At 42.7% G+C, this 13,839-nt stretch overlaps 2 protein-coding genes and 1 non-coding gene across 7 annotated transcripts in view; all 3 read left to right on the top strand.

Moving 5' to 3' along the window:
* Positions 1-13,839, top strand: part of AMPH (amphiphysin) — a 241,854-nt gene that overhangs the window by 61,213 nt on the left and 166,802 nt on the right. The window lies entirely within an intron of this gene.
* On the top strand, positions 7,148-7,253 carry LOC129401475 (U6 spliceosomal RNA). The gene has a single exon (XR_008628367.1). It is a non-coding gene; the product is annotated as a U6 spliceosomal RNA (small nuclear RNA).
* Positions 9,115-9,554, top strand: LOC105942945 (histone H3.3A-like). Its single transcript, XM_012932378.2, has one exon. It carries the CDS (start codon positions 9,115-9,117, stop codon positions 9,487-9,489), a length of 375 nt encoding a protein of 124 aa, XP_012787832.2. The 3' UTR covers positions 9,490-9,554.

Raw genomic sequence — 13,839 nt, 5'->3', positions numbered from 1 at the left:
GGAACAGCTGTCATGTGGTGTGGGAACTGGCTCTGTCCTGAAGGAATGAGCTGTAGAACCAATAAAGCTAGAAATTGCAGGCTGGAGCTAAATATTGGAAAGTCTTATTTCTGCTCCTATTCTCCGGCTCCTTCCCTCAGAGTGAGCTAGCTTCGTTAGAAGCTTTGGAACTGTCTAGCATGGCATGGGCACGCCTCTGTGTCTGGGGGAAGGTGCATTAGCCATGGGCTCTGTCCTTTAGAACTGTGACCTTGCATAGTGACACACCTTCGTGTTCTTGGAAATTCTAGGGGGACTCTAGCCCAGAGGCTTATCAAGTAATTGTTGCTTGAGAAGGGTCTTTGTTAAGAGTTATCCAAGAGAAGGTGGCTAGAACCCGTAACAGTGGACAAAGGTCATCAGTAACACCAGGTTTCAAGAGCACAGCTTGCAGTCCTCCCCTCTGTTGTGCTTTGGTTCCAGGGGTAGCCCTCTGAGATGGAGGGGCTGGGGCAGCAGAGACTGGCCAGAGGGGGAAGGGTGGGGTGAACAGGCCAGGTGAACATGTGCCAGGATACTCTGATGTGATGCCACTCGCTACCATTCAGTTCCACAAGAGCCTTCTCATCCAGTTTAATCAGGGACTCAGCTTTGCTTTTGTTCTCTGTTCTGGGGCCTGGTGTGAACTTCAAGAACATTGTTCACAAATGAAAGCTACAACAGGAAGCCTAGAATCTGGGTTTGCTCATGCTCACTAATTATTGTGAACAGTTTTATAACTATTTATTTAGGAAATAGTATTGAATTTTAAAATTCTAAAAATTTGGAAAAATGAAGTGACTCATGCATAATCCTATAACATAAATATAATGTTGGTGATCTCTGTCATATAACATTTATGTGTTCTATGATTTGTTTTGTAACAAAGTAGGTATTAGGTATTTCCTTTTGGTTTTCGATCTGTCGTGTTTTTCTTTTCAGGCCACCATTTCTCTTGGAGATAAAAGGCAATTTGTACGTTAGCTACTAAGTGTAAAGCTCATGTTTTCTCTTTTTTTTTTTTCAGTGTAGGAGTACTTCTGTTTATTCAGCCATTGGTTAAGTTGACTGAAGCAGGCATGAAATCTGCATTACTTTTTAAAAAAAATTTTTATTGATTATCCATGAGATAGACCATTACAAAGCTTTTCATGATTGGGTTTCGGCCATATAATGATCCAGCACCCATCCCTCCACCAGTGTACATTTCCCACCACCAATGTCCCTCTTTTCCCTTCCACGATCTCTCAACATCCCACCTCCTCACTCCCAGCCACCCTCTATGGGAGGCACTTTCCTTCCTGCTCTCTCTCTCCTTTTCCTTTTATGCATTATGGTTTGCAATACAGATGCTAAGAGGTCATGGTGTTTGTTCAGGGCATTCAGTATAGGATGGTAAGGCTGGAGTAGCTTTTTAACTGGGTGGCAGCTTTGGGGTGTAAATGTGACTGTCAAGGCTTCTGGAAATACAGGGAGGTGGGGGGAGGTAGCCTGTCCTGACCCCGAGAAGCCTAGAGATTTCAGTCACAAAACCCAAACACCCGAAATTTCAGCAGATTATGTCTCGGTGAAGTACGTACTGAGATGGTGGAGTCTGGCGGGGAGCATGGTGGTGATTTTGGACTGTGGAAGCAAGTGGCTGCCAGGGGCTCTACTTGGGCAGACACCAGGCTGACCCACCCCTCTCCGATTTACCCCATGTCTGTTCAGCCTTGTTTGTGTGTGAGATTAATTGTGGATTTTGGTCTCTTTCGAGACTTATTTATGGGTCTCTGAAGCAAGATGGATAAACGACCTTGTAGAGCTGGGCTGGTGGTGGTTTGTGGGTGTGGCTCCCACATACCTAACTTTTGGCCATTTAACTTCTTGGTAAACTTGGTCCCAAGTTGTTGGGGTCCGGCCAGGGGCATAGCGGCAATTTGGGGGTATCAGGAAGGCTGATGTCACCATCAGGCTGCTGATGTACTTGCCCAGCCCTGCGGGTGCCAGTTGACCTGCTCATGTGGCACTGCTACCTCCAAGCTTTCTAGTCTTATAATCTGAGGAAATCCATTTGACAGAAAGATAGTTGGCTGAAGTTTTTATTTTTGATTTTACGAGGGTTTCCTTGCATTCCAATCCTGCTGTTCGGTCAGGCCCTCTTGCTTGCTCTGGTCTGCTAAGGGTGCCATGGGGCAGAAGGCTCAGTTGTGGGATTTGGATTAATAACCTCATTTGTCTTTCTTACTGAATCATTAAGTGCTGAATGGGAATAACTGATCATCATTTCCTCTTCATCACTTTCACATTTGTGATGCCAAGAAAAAGAAGAATTTCTGTAATTAAGTTGATGCCCCTGATTATGAGAAATAAAGTTGGTTAAGTAGGTTTAGATGTTGCTAGGATTGTTAGCTAATTATTCAGTAAAGAAGGAACTTCAGCTCTTTGCTTTGCATTTTATTTTCAGATCTATTCCTGAGACAGCCTGGTATGTGTCAGCATGGAGAATCAGTATGAAACAGCTTACATCCTGGCTCTGCCACATATAGCTGTGTGACTTTGATCAGGTTCCTTTACCTCTCTGTGTCCCCACTTTTTCACTTGTTAAACAGGGATGTTATTAGTAACTGCCAGAGTAGTTGTAAGAATTACTGAATTATATTACTCTTTAGAACATTATCTAGCAAAATGCACTTTCCATACAATTGTTTGCAACATTATTGTTATCATGATTGTATTCTATTATGCTTAAAAAAGCTGTATTTTCAGAAACCATGGACAACCCGGAATATTACAAAGTATTCTTTGTCTCATACAAAGATTGGGGAAGGCTTCTTTAGCATATAATCCATACAAGGAACCCCAAAGTACAGATAAACACAAAGACATTTAGTGCATGTTATATTGCTCAGCATACAAAAGGAAAATATTTACAGTATTGAAAAAGGAAATAAAAACACAGAATAAATGTTTACAACATATCTTATCAGTGAAGGGTCAGTAATAATTAGGCTTCAAACTCAAGTCGTACCTTGAGACAGGCCTTGGATTTATGTCAGATTTTATTGTTTGTGTGCAAAAATGAACATAGTTTTCTTTTGTCTCTTGCTTTCATTTTATTCAGGCTTTTTTATAACCAAGTTCCGGGCACACTGAATGTATTTTTCTGTTTCTTTTAACTGCTTGGCATCTTAAAGTAGCTAAAAGAGTACAAAATAGCAAATATTTGAGATCCAGAAGGAATAAGCAGCAGGAGCAATGTAGGCATGAGGGCGGCTCTCTGACTGACGGGTCACTGAGGGACCCTGAGCAGGTTTGCCATCCAGAGCCCATATTTCCAAATACAAGAGATTGTTTCAGGGAAGTGCAAAACATTGGTTACTTAGAACAGCAAAGAAGACTTCTCTTCCTCCTCCCTCTCCTCTTCCTCCTACTCCTCTCCCACCTTTCTTCTTCTTTCTACTTCATCTTTTTTTTTGGGGGGGGGGTTGGGGCCATTCCTAGAAGTATTCAGGGCATATTCCCGGCTCTGTGCTCAAGAGTCACTCCTGAAGGTCTCAGGGGACCACATGGGTGCAGGAGACCCAGCCTGGGTCAGCCACGTGTAAGGCAGGTGCCCTCCCCACTGTACGATCTCTTCAGCCCCAGGATTTGTGGTGATGTCCTGCGAGGTTGATGATGATGGCGATATTGCCTTTCCTGCGTCTGCTGCAGTTGATGGTGTCCACCAAGAAAGCTTACAGGACAGTGCTCTCTCTTCTGAGGCAGTTGAGTACTCCCAAGTCCTGGCCAGTCTGCCCTCCGGTGCCTTCTTGTGGGGTCCCCTCTCCGATCACTGCCCTGGAGGTGGCTGGATTCCCGTTTTCCAGGCTCTAAGTTGGCCTCCAGCTGGGACTGACCAGGAGGGGTGACTCACCAGAGGGCAATTTCAGGGAAGGTGGGAGAAGCAGGAAAGATATTTCTCTCTACTCACCTGGCCACTGAGGCTTCTGGGGCAGTGGCTTGTGTCTGTCGTGAGTCCAGTGTCCCAGAACGAGCTCTCCACAGTGCCAGCATTTGTCAGGTGGCCTGACCCTGTGTGTTTATAACATCACTTTTGCCCCGGTGGCTCTGTTAGGTGTGGGAAGTGCTTCCCGTAGTGCCTCATCTTCTGAGTCGCGCCCTGCTACCCACTGGCTTCTCAGCTTCTCTGACCCCTGTGAAGGCTCCAAGTAGTTTTGGTCTGTCCTCACTTTTATTGGCATCAGATCTCAACAGACTGAATTGGATTCTCAGTGATGATATATTTTCTTACTAGTCAGTCAGATTAAATAGATGAGAAGTTTGAAGTTAATTTGCCTTATCAGCCAGTCCTGCAGTGAATGTGGGGTTGGTGACTCTGTGCTTCTTTGAGTACTTCATTGAAAGGCTGCTTTGAGGTTGGACTTGAGCAGTGCCAGCCTAAGTAGTTGATGTTATGGACACAATTGTAAGTGGTATTTAAAACATTTTTTTCTTCTAGTGTTTTGCATAGACATACAGCTTATTCCTACATACTGATTTTTAACTTGCTACTTTATTATATTAGTTTATCGTTTCTGAAAGCTTCTGGTAAAGTCTTTAAACTTCTCTTTGGGGGAGAGGGAGCACACATATGCAGAGTCAGGATCGAACTGGGGTCTGTGGCATGCAAGACAGGAGCCTTAACATCTGTAACTGTCTTTCCCTGGCCCACAAGAACATAACTCTTATCAATATACATGCACAAAATGAAGGGTAGCAAAGTTGTTAAACAACTGATGATCGGAGAAGAGAGACAAACAGCAAAGGTAAGAGGATTTTAACACCCCACACTCATCACTCCATCAGACAGAAAGTCAGTTGAGAAGCAGTAGTCTTGAAGGGAGAGTTGCAAGATCAAGGCTTGAAATAGATGCACAAGATTCTTTACCCTCTAAATACCAAATCACATTCTCTAGAGCACATGGAATATTTTAAAGTGATGATCAAAATATCCCGAAGAAATTTCAAGATATGTGAGGGGGGAGAAAGAGAGAGAGAGAGAGAAAGAGAGAGAGAAGGAAAGTGAAAGTGCCTGCCATAGGGCATGCTGGGAGTGGGGGCTGATGGGAGGGAACCCGGGGACACTGGTGCTGGGAGAGGTGCAGTGCTGGATGGATGGGTGTTGGAACACTGCATGACTGAAATCCAATCACGAACAGCTTTGTAAGGTTCTGTGTCACAGTAATTCAATTAAAAAAATTATATAGAGAGAGTAAGGAGCCATAGCACAGTGGTAGGGTGTTCGCCTTTCACGCAGCCGACCTGTGTTTGATTCCTCTGCCCCTCTTGGAGAGCCTGGCAAGCTACCGAGAGTATCGTGCCCGCACGGCAGATCCTGGCAAGCTACCCATGGCGTATTGGATATGCCAAAAACAATAACAATAAGTCTCACATTGAGAGACGTTACTGGTGCCCGCTCAAGCAAATCGATGAACAGCGGAATGACAGTGACAATGATTAGTAGAATCACAGTCCCAGGATCCCAGGATATATATAGAGAGTGATAACATTCTCATGATACATTTTTAAGAAAAATATGATTCCAATAATAAAAAAAACATATATAGCAATTGCATTGAATAAAAGGTGAATGGTAAGTGTTTTTAGATGATTGTTGAGATTATTTTGGGGGGATGGGTTGGTCTTTGAGGCATAGTCACTGGGGACTTACTCTGGCTGTGCTCAGGTATTACTCCTGGTGATATTTGGGGGACCATATGGGATGCCAGGAATCTACCCTGGTTTGGCTACTTGCATGGTAGGTGTCTTATCTGCTGTATCATCACTCTGACCCCTCATTTTAAATCATGTACACTATTGCTTTCCTCAAACTATTTTGAAGCCAGGGTTTAGGTATTCATACCAATTTATTGAGATTATGAGGGGTCATGGGGTTCCCTGACTTGGATGTTCATGCCATATTCTGGATTCATATGTTATCTGTATATTTATTTGATTGATTTTTAGAAAGTTACTGAACTTGAACCCTTTCCCTGGTATAGTTCGTAGCCTTCTGAGGAAAGTATTATGGGGATACTTAGCAAGTGCCATGACATGAAATTATTTTATCTTGACATGTTTGTTATTGTCCAGGGAGTTCTCAAACAGCATTTCAGAATAAATGATTAAATGAAATAATTATAAAATACTCATTTAGAAAGTCTTAGATTATAGAGTAAATATTGTTTGGAGGGCAATTATGGGCCTTAACTAGGTGTCCCTAAGTTCACCATGGAACTTGTTCTTTTATTTTCTCATTTCTCATTCATATTTTTAAGTGAGTATAACGTAGAATTCAGTTTGTTAATATATATGTAGCACTGTAGCACTGTCATCCCATTGTTTATTGATTTGCTCGAGTGGGCACCAGTAACGTTTCCATTGTGAGACTTGTTACTGTTTTTGGCATATTGAATATGCCACGGGTAGCTTGCCAGGCTCTGCCGTGCAGCTGGGATACTCTCGGTAGCTTGCCAGGTTCTCCGAGAGGGACGGAGGAATCAAACCCTGGTCGGCCACGTGCAAGGCAAATACCCTACCCGCTGTGCTATCGTTCCAGTCCAATATATATGTGTTTATATACATATATATGTATAATATATTTGAACCTTTTGCATTTTTAGTTTAAACTTGATAAAATAAAGATTTCACTCTTCTATACCTCTTGTCCTTTTGTTGTTCATCAGTCTACCTTAAAATTAGCACACATTTGGTGAAACCACACATGTGTTACTTTCAGACATGTTTTTACTTTTTTACTATTCCCTGGAGTACCTTCTGTTTTGCTGCAAGTGGCAAAATTTCAGCTTTTTTTTTGTGTGTGGGGGTAGATTTGGGGGCCACAGCCAGCGGTGCTCAGGGCTTTCTCCTGGCTCTGTGTTCAGGAGACACTCCTGGCAGGCTTGGGGGCCATCTGGAATGTCGGGGATTGAACTTGGGTCAGCTGTGTGCAAAGCAAGCACCCTGTCCACTGTGTTTCGCTCTTGCCTTGAAATTTCACCTGTCTTTAACTAGCTGAATTTTATCACATTATATAAATGTATCATATCTTCTTATGTAATCCTCTCTCGATGGCCCTTCAGTCACTTCCAGTAGTGTTTTAGCTAGTGTGCTTGCTTGGCTGCATCTATTCTAAAATTGGAATTCTACAGAGAAGATTAGCATGGTTCTGTGCAGAGATGACTCACATTTTAGCATTTGCAAATAGCACTGCTGTGAACTTTGGAGTGGATCTAAGTTTTTGTTTTGGTGTTTTGTATTAAGATAGATATCAGAAGGGTATCTGCTCGCTCTATCTTTAGCTTCTTGAGGATTCTCCATGTTTTCCAATATGGTTGTACCAATTTATATTCTCAGCAGTGGTGTAGAAGGCTCTTTTTTTCACACCATCTTAAACTTTAGTTGTTTCTTTTGATTTATACCATTCTCAAAGGTATGAGGAAGTATCTCTCTCTTTTTTTCCTCTCTCTTTGTAGTTTGGATTTGCACTTCCTGTTGATCAGTGATAAGCTCTTTTCTTACGCCTATTGATCCTCTTTGGAAAATTGTCTTTGTTATAGACCACTTCTTGATTTGGTCTTTATACTGTTTTTGTTTTTTGGGCAAATCTGGTGGTATGCCTGTCTTTGCATTCCAGGATCACACCTGGCAGGGCTCAGGGGACTGTATGGGGTGCTGGGGATTGAACCCACATTTGCCGTGTGCATGGCAATTTCCCTACCCACTGTCCTGTCACTCTAGCCCCTGGGTCATTTGTTTTATGATTGTTGTTTTTGCCCATGTTTTTGTTGGGCTGTTTGTTATTTAGGTTGTTAATTTGCATAAACTTACCTTGTACCTTGGACTGTAAGCCCTTATTTGAGGGGTTGTGCATGTGACCCATCATTCATTAGGCTGTCTTCATCAGTGCTGGATAAGCATCTATTTTGTATAATGATAAATATAAAAGGTTGTGTTATGTTCCCCTTACCCCCCATAAGTACATGTAAATTCACAAAGGAAAACGGGCTGGAGTGATGGGTAGGGTGTTTGCCTTGCACTCGGCAACCTGAGTTCGATCTCCGGCATCCCACATGGTCTCCTGAGCACCGCCAGGAGTGATTCCTGAGTGCAGGGCCAGAAGTACATCCTCAGCATTGCTGGGTGTCACCCAAAAAGCAAAAGAGAACAAAGTGGTTACTGTTGTTTTTCTGTGGGGCACAAGTGTAGCTGTCCTCCCACTATTGCTATGGAATTCAGGTTTTGGTGGCCGTGCTTAGGAAGTTGGCGGCTGCGTCTGAGACTGATGATGGCCTTCTCTGCTTCTCACGTAAAACAAGTCCTGGGGAGGTAGTCCAGCCAGACACTGGCGTCACGCTGTGCTGAGGAGGCTTGCCTTCTGGCCAGCTGGAGGGTGGTGCTTAGTCTCATGGTGTGTGACCTGCAAACAACAGGAACTGGGGCAGGCAGAGGGGGAGATATACCTGGCAGTGTTGTTTTTGTTTATTCTTTTGCTTTCGTCTTGTTATAATGGCAGATCACACATAAAATATTCTTCTTTTCTCTCCTTTCACTCCCCTCATCTCCGTGCCCCACTCTTCCTTTTCTCTGTCTTCTTATAATCCAGTAATCATTCCTTTGAGGATTTTGTTATAATTCCAATATTATCTCGAAGATTGCTGAGTCTTCTTTTTTTCATTTAAATTTTATTATTGTTTGAGTAACATTGTCACAGCAATGCCAGTGTGTATGGTTGATGTACAGAGTCACCACACTTTGCCACCATGACCTCCACCGTGTCCCTGTGTTACCTCTCGTCTGCACATCACTTCCCCAGACCTCGCCAACAAGTGATTGGTCTACAAAATGTATACGAAATTCACATATCTTAATAAAAACAAGCCAAGTAAAAATCTGTTTAAAACTGAGTTCTCCAAAGATGGCCCCTAGTCATATGGGAAAATAATCCCCATCCTTGCCAACAGGGAAAAACAAATCAAAACTTCATGCACATGTGGCCGTTGCTCTCCACCGCCAGTGCCGCCTCTTGCTCGCCTAGCTCCAGCCGAAGGATCAGGGAGGTAAGGTCTCTCTGCCATGGCTCGTACAAAGCAGACTGCCTGCAAGTCGACTGGTGGTAAAGCACCTAGGAAGCAGCTGGTTACAGAAGGTGCTCGCAAGAGTGCGCCCTCTACCGGAGGGGTGAAGAAGTCTCACCGTTACAGGCCTGGTACTGTGGCACTCCGTGAAATTAGGCGTTATCAGATATCCACTGAACTGATTTGCAAACTTCCCTTCCAGCATCTGGTGCGAGAAATTGCTCAGGACATCAAAACAGATCTGCGCTTCCAGAGCGCAGCTATTGGTGCTTTGCAGGAGGCAAGTGAGGCCAATCTGGTTGGCCTTTTTGAAGATACCAACCTGTGTACTATTCATGCCAAACGTGTAACACTTATGCCAAAAGACATCTAGCTAGCACACCGCATACGTGGAGAACGTGCTTAAGAATCCACTATGATGGGAAACATTTCATTCTAAAAAAAAAAAAATTTTTTTTTCCTCTTCCTGTTATTGGTAGTTCTGAACATTAAATTTTTTTTTTCCCCCCATGGGGTCAAAGGTACGTAAATATATGATTGCAAGTGGAAAAATAGGGGCAAATCAGGTATTGGCTTTTTCCCATTTTCATTTGTGTGAATTTTTAATATAAATGCAGGAAAATAAATCATTAATGAAAGTCAAAATATTTCAGTGAACAAGTTTCAGCAGTTCAACTTTATAACAATTCTAAATAAAACTGTTAAATTTTTCTGGACAATGCCAGCATTTGGATTTTTTTAAAACAAGTAAATTTCTTATTGATGGCAACTAAATGGTGTTTGTAGCATTTTTATCATACAATAGATTCTATCCATTCACTATACTTTTCTGAGTTGTCCTACATGCAAGTACATGTTTTTAATGTTGTCTGTCTTCTGTGCTGTTCCTGTAAGTTTGCTATTAAAATACATTAAACTATAAAAAACAAAACAAAACAAAAACTTCATGCACATGTAACTTTACAGCTGTGAAAATGACCTTATCAAAGAGAGTGAAAGCCTGTTTGGGTAAGGGTGTAAAGAAAAAGGAAATTCTTTACAGTTTAGGTGAAAATGTAATTTGGGGCAGCCTTTGTGAAATACAGGAAGGGGATCTGAAGATGTCTCAGTAGACTAAGTGCGTACTCTACATGCAGGACACCCAGTTTTCTTTTTGGCACTGTACCAGGAGTAGCCCAAGTACTACTGAGTGTGGCACAAAATTCCAAATCCAAACCTAAGAGTAGAAATATTTTATTAACCAGAAATTTTACTCCTAAAGATTTATCTGAAGTATTTGTAAATGCTAAAGGTTAGTTACAGTTTAGTTACAACCCAGTGTTTATTAGGTACTGTAGCCAAAACATGCAGTCAACTTTAATTTTCCCATTGAGAGATGACTAGAAAAAGAAATCACGCTATATATATTCAGTGAAATATTACTCAGCTAGTCAAAAGTTGCAGTCAAGCTTTCTGTAACAACTGGGTGGATCTAGAAGGAATTCTGCAATGTATTATTTCAGGACACTAAAGACAATTCTCAGAACAGGTCAGTCCTAGGTGGAACATAAACCAAAGCAAACAAACTGGCAGACCACAACAAAAATAGCTCGTAGAATAAGGGAAACATGTGATTGTTACGAAAAAGGAAAGGGAGAGAGCCAAATAAATCAATAAAGGGTCTTTTGATAACGTGATGGTATTGGAGCACTTGTGGCTTGTGCATTGAGATTTATGGAAATGCTGAAGGGTTTAACTGTACTCAACATTTTTCAGTATTGCCAACAAATGAGATAAATAAAGCATGTGAAAATTGTGATTTAAATAGAAAGGAAATGTGAGGTTAATATCGGAAAGGTAAAAAGACATAAAAGCCAGCTAGGTTGTTTATATGCTCTTCTAATTGCAACAGTTCTACCCCAAACTTGAATAGATCTACCTGGATAATAACCTGAAGCCTGAATGAACAAAGCTTCTGGGAATCAAAGGACAACACATGGATGTACTGGAGACAGAGAGATGCCCTTGCAGCAGAGGGGTTCGGTTTCTATAAAGAGTGGGATGGTTTTAAAAGTTTCCCTACAGGGCTCAAGTTTGAGAAGGCAAGTCATAAAAAGAACATTCACAGGTCTGCAGGAGAGCTGGAAGCCAGACCTGCGAAGCTGATTTATTTTTAGTGGTTTGAGGCATACCCATCAGTGTTCAGGCCCTCCCTGACCAGAGGTTGCTTCTGGCAGTGCTTTAGGGGCCATGGGGGCTGCTCGGCCATGAACTGGGGTGAGTTGCATGCAATGCCTTACCTGCTGTACTATCTTTCCTGCTCCTGGAATCAGATTTAGAGGAATATATTCAGGCCTTGGCCTTACCCAGACCAGCAGAATCAGAATTTGAGGTTCAGTGAAAATATTTAAAGATGTGTGGAAGCTCCCAAATGGCCAAATGTGGGACTATCAGAGAAATGGGGTGGGCATACAACAGAGTACTCAATAGTCAGTGCTTTTTCCAGAGTCTGCTGAGCACTGTAGCTTGGATGGGGGGGTAGATTTAGGGTGCTACGGAGTACACTGCGGATATACCAGAGTTTTATCTTCTTTACGCTGTGCCAGTCTGCTCAGTGTCATGCAAAATTCCACCCCCAGTTGTGACTTAAAGTGACCTTGTGATACACAGAGCTGAAAGGTCAAGGTGCAGAGTAGATGCAAATAGGTAAAGAGTTTTATAAGCATTTTTGGTGATAGTTTTCCACTGAATGTCTATGACTACATATCTTACTGTATAACTTTCATATTTTTGGTGACTGTACAACTTGGGGGTTGGTAATAAACTTGGTCAACAGTTGCTACAGGGACACTATAATGTCATTGCCTGAGAGTTCACTGAAGGTAGTCCTTAACTTGGTGTCTTGAAGTAGTTAAAAGATCATATCTATGAGGGGAAGGGAGGAGGTATATCGTGATTCTTGGTGGTGGAATATGTGCACTGGTGAAGGGATGGGTGTTTGAGCATTGTATAACTGAGACTTTAACCTGAAAGCTTTGTAACTTTCCACATGGTGAATCAATAAAAGAATTAAAAAAAAATAAAAGATCATATCTATATTTCTACCACTATTACTTTCTAGTTGGGCAGTGTTGGGTCATTTAATACCCATTTCCCCCCTCTGTAAAGTGGAAATAAGAATGGCACCTACCTTTCAGGTATTTATGAAATTTAAGTGAAAGAAAGCAGGTAGCATTGTTCTTGGGACTACAGGAAGCACTGGCACACGAAACTGTTATTGTTAGTGATCCGCCTGTCAGGCAAGGTAGATTTCCAAGTGTACCAGGACTCCTGGCCCCACTGGGTGTTGGAGTGTCTGGTTAGCGGTGCCAATTGTTCATTGCTGCTCGCATCCTTGGCTCCAAGCTCCAGGGAGAAGGGCCTCTGAAATCACAGGTCTGGCATCTTTCCAGGTCCTTTTGCTGAAGCCACTGCCATTAATATCCCACCTGAAAAACTAGATTTGCATCTTTCTGTTCTTTTTTTTATTCACTTTGCATAGTGATGAGCTCCAAGTTCATCAGGGCAGTGACTCCTCTGTCCTTTGCTGTGGTCTTAATAAGGAGACAGTTACCGATGGAAGGGAAGCTAGGGATCTGGTGGTGATTTCAGTGGGGTGTCTGCCGGGTTTGCTGATGGCAGGATTACAGAGTGCTGGCAGCTAACTAGGTGCATCTATTGCATCTGTTAGGAATTGGAGCAGGCGGGGAAACATGTGAAACGTGAATTCCACAGTTTAGCAATGTCAGCATGCCAAGGGCATGTCCTCAGTGACTTCAATTTTTCATGAAGCAAACTGTTCTTGAATCCGGAATCTCCGGTGTTGTAGGACACTAGAACAAGGATACCTGAAACGGAAGAATGCAAGGTGAGCCTCTTAATGCCAGTCTCTTTGGGGGAGGTGCCAATTGCTAAGCTTGTGAGTGTAGCTATTTTTTTACATTCTGCCTCAAGTTGAGGAGGTCTTGGACTCTGCTGGTCACAAAAGCTCCCGGTGGCTGCTGGGGTATCACAGGATTAACACCAATCACTGAAGGGTTCTTTTTAAGGCAACTTCACAAATGTGGAAACTTACATAACATGTTGTTTTGCATCTCCGAACCTACAAACATTTCTTCAGAAAGAAAATACACTTTTCTCAGCAGATGCTTACTCACAGCCTCCTTTCTCTGTGTCATTGCTCCTTCCCCCCGCCATCCTGAGAAGTAAAAATAGCATCAGTGACTGGGTTTGAAGTGTTTTTGGGGGCTTAACCTAAGGGTAAGTTGGTGGCAGAGCCCACATCTCAGGTCCAGAAAGGCTTTAGTCCTCATAGTAAACCATGATGCAAATTTAAACATAGGGGCTTCATTTCAAATCAGACTTCGGAGTTGTGGTCCCTGTATTTTGGCGCTGGGCCTGCCTCTGTGCTCATCTGTGGAGCATATAGCACCTAGCACCCTAGGGTCTTGCCGGACCCTCCGTGCACACATGTGTCTGCCTCCCACCTAGAGGCCTGTGCCCTACAGCCCTTCTCTGGACCAGCTGCTGACTCTTTTGCAGCTGAGCTTTCTGCAGGAACCGTGCATAGAGGTTCTGAGGAGACAATTTGCTGTGGCAGTTATGTTGATATTGAGCGTCCTGAAGGGTTCTAGCTGTTAATTGTCACTTTTTCTTTTTCTAGTCTTAAATGTTTGATGAATCTTTTCTCCTCTCTTTTTTTTTT

This window comes from Sorex araneus, chromosome 1 (genome assembly GCF_027595985.1).
Source record: "Sorex araneus isolate mSorAra2 chromosome 1, mSorAra2.pri, whole genome shotgun sequence".
Lineage (NCBI taxonomy): Eukaryota > Metazoa > Chordata > Mammalia > Eulipotyphla > Soricidae > Sorex > Sorex araneus.
This window is presented reverse-complemented; position numbering and strand designations above follow the sequence as displayed.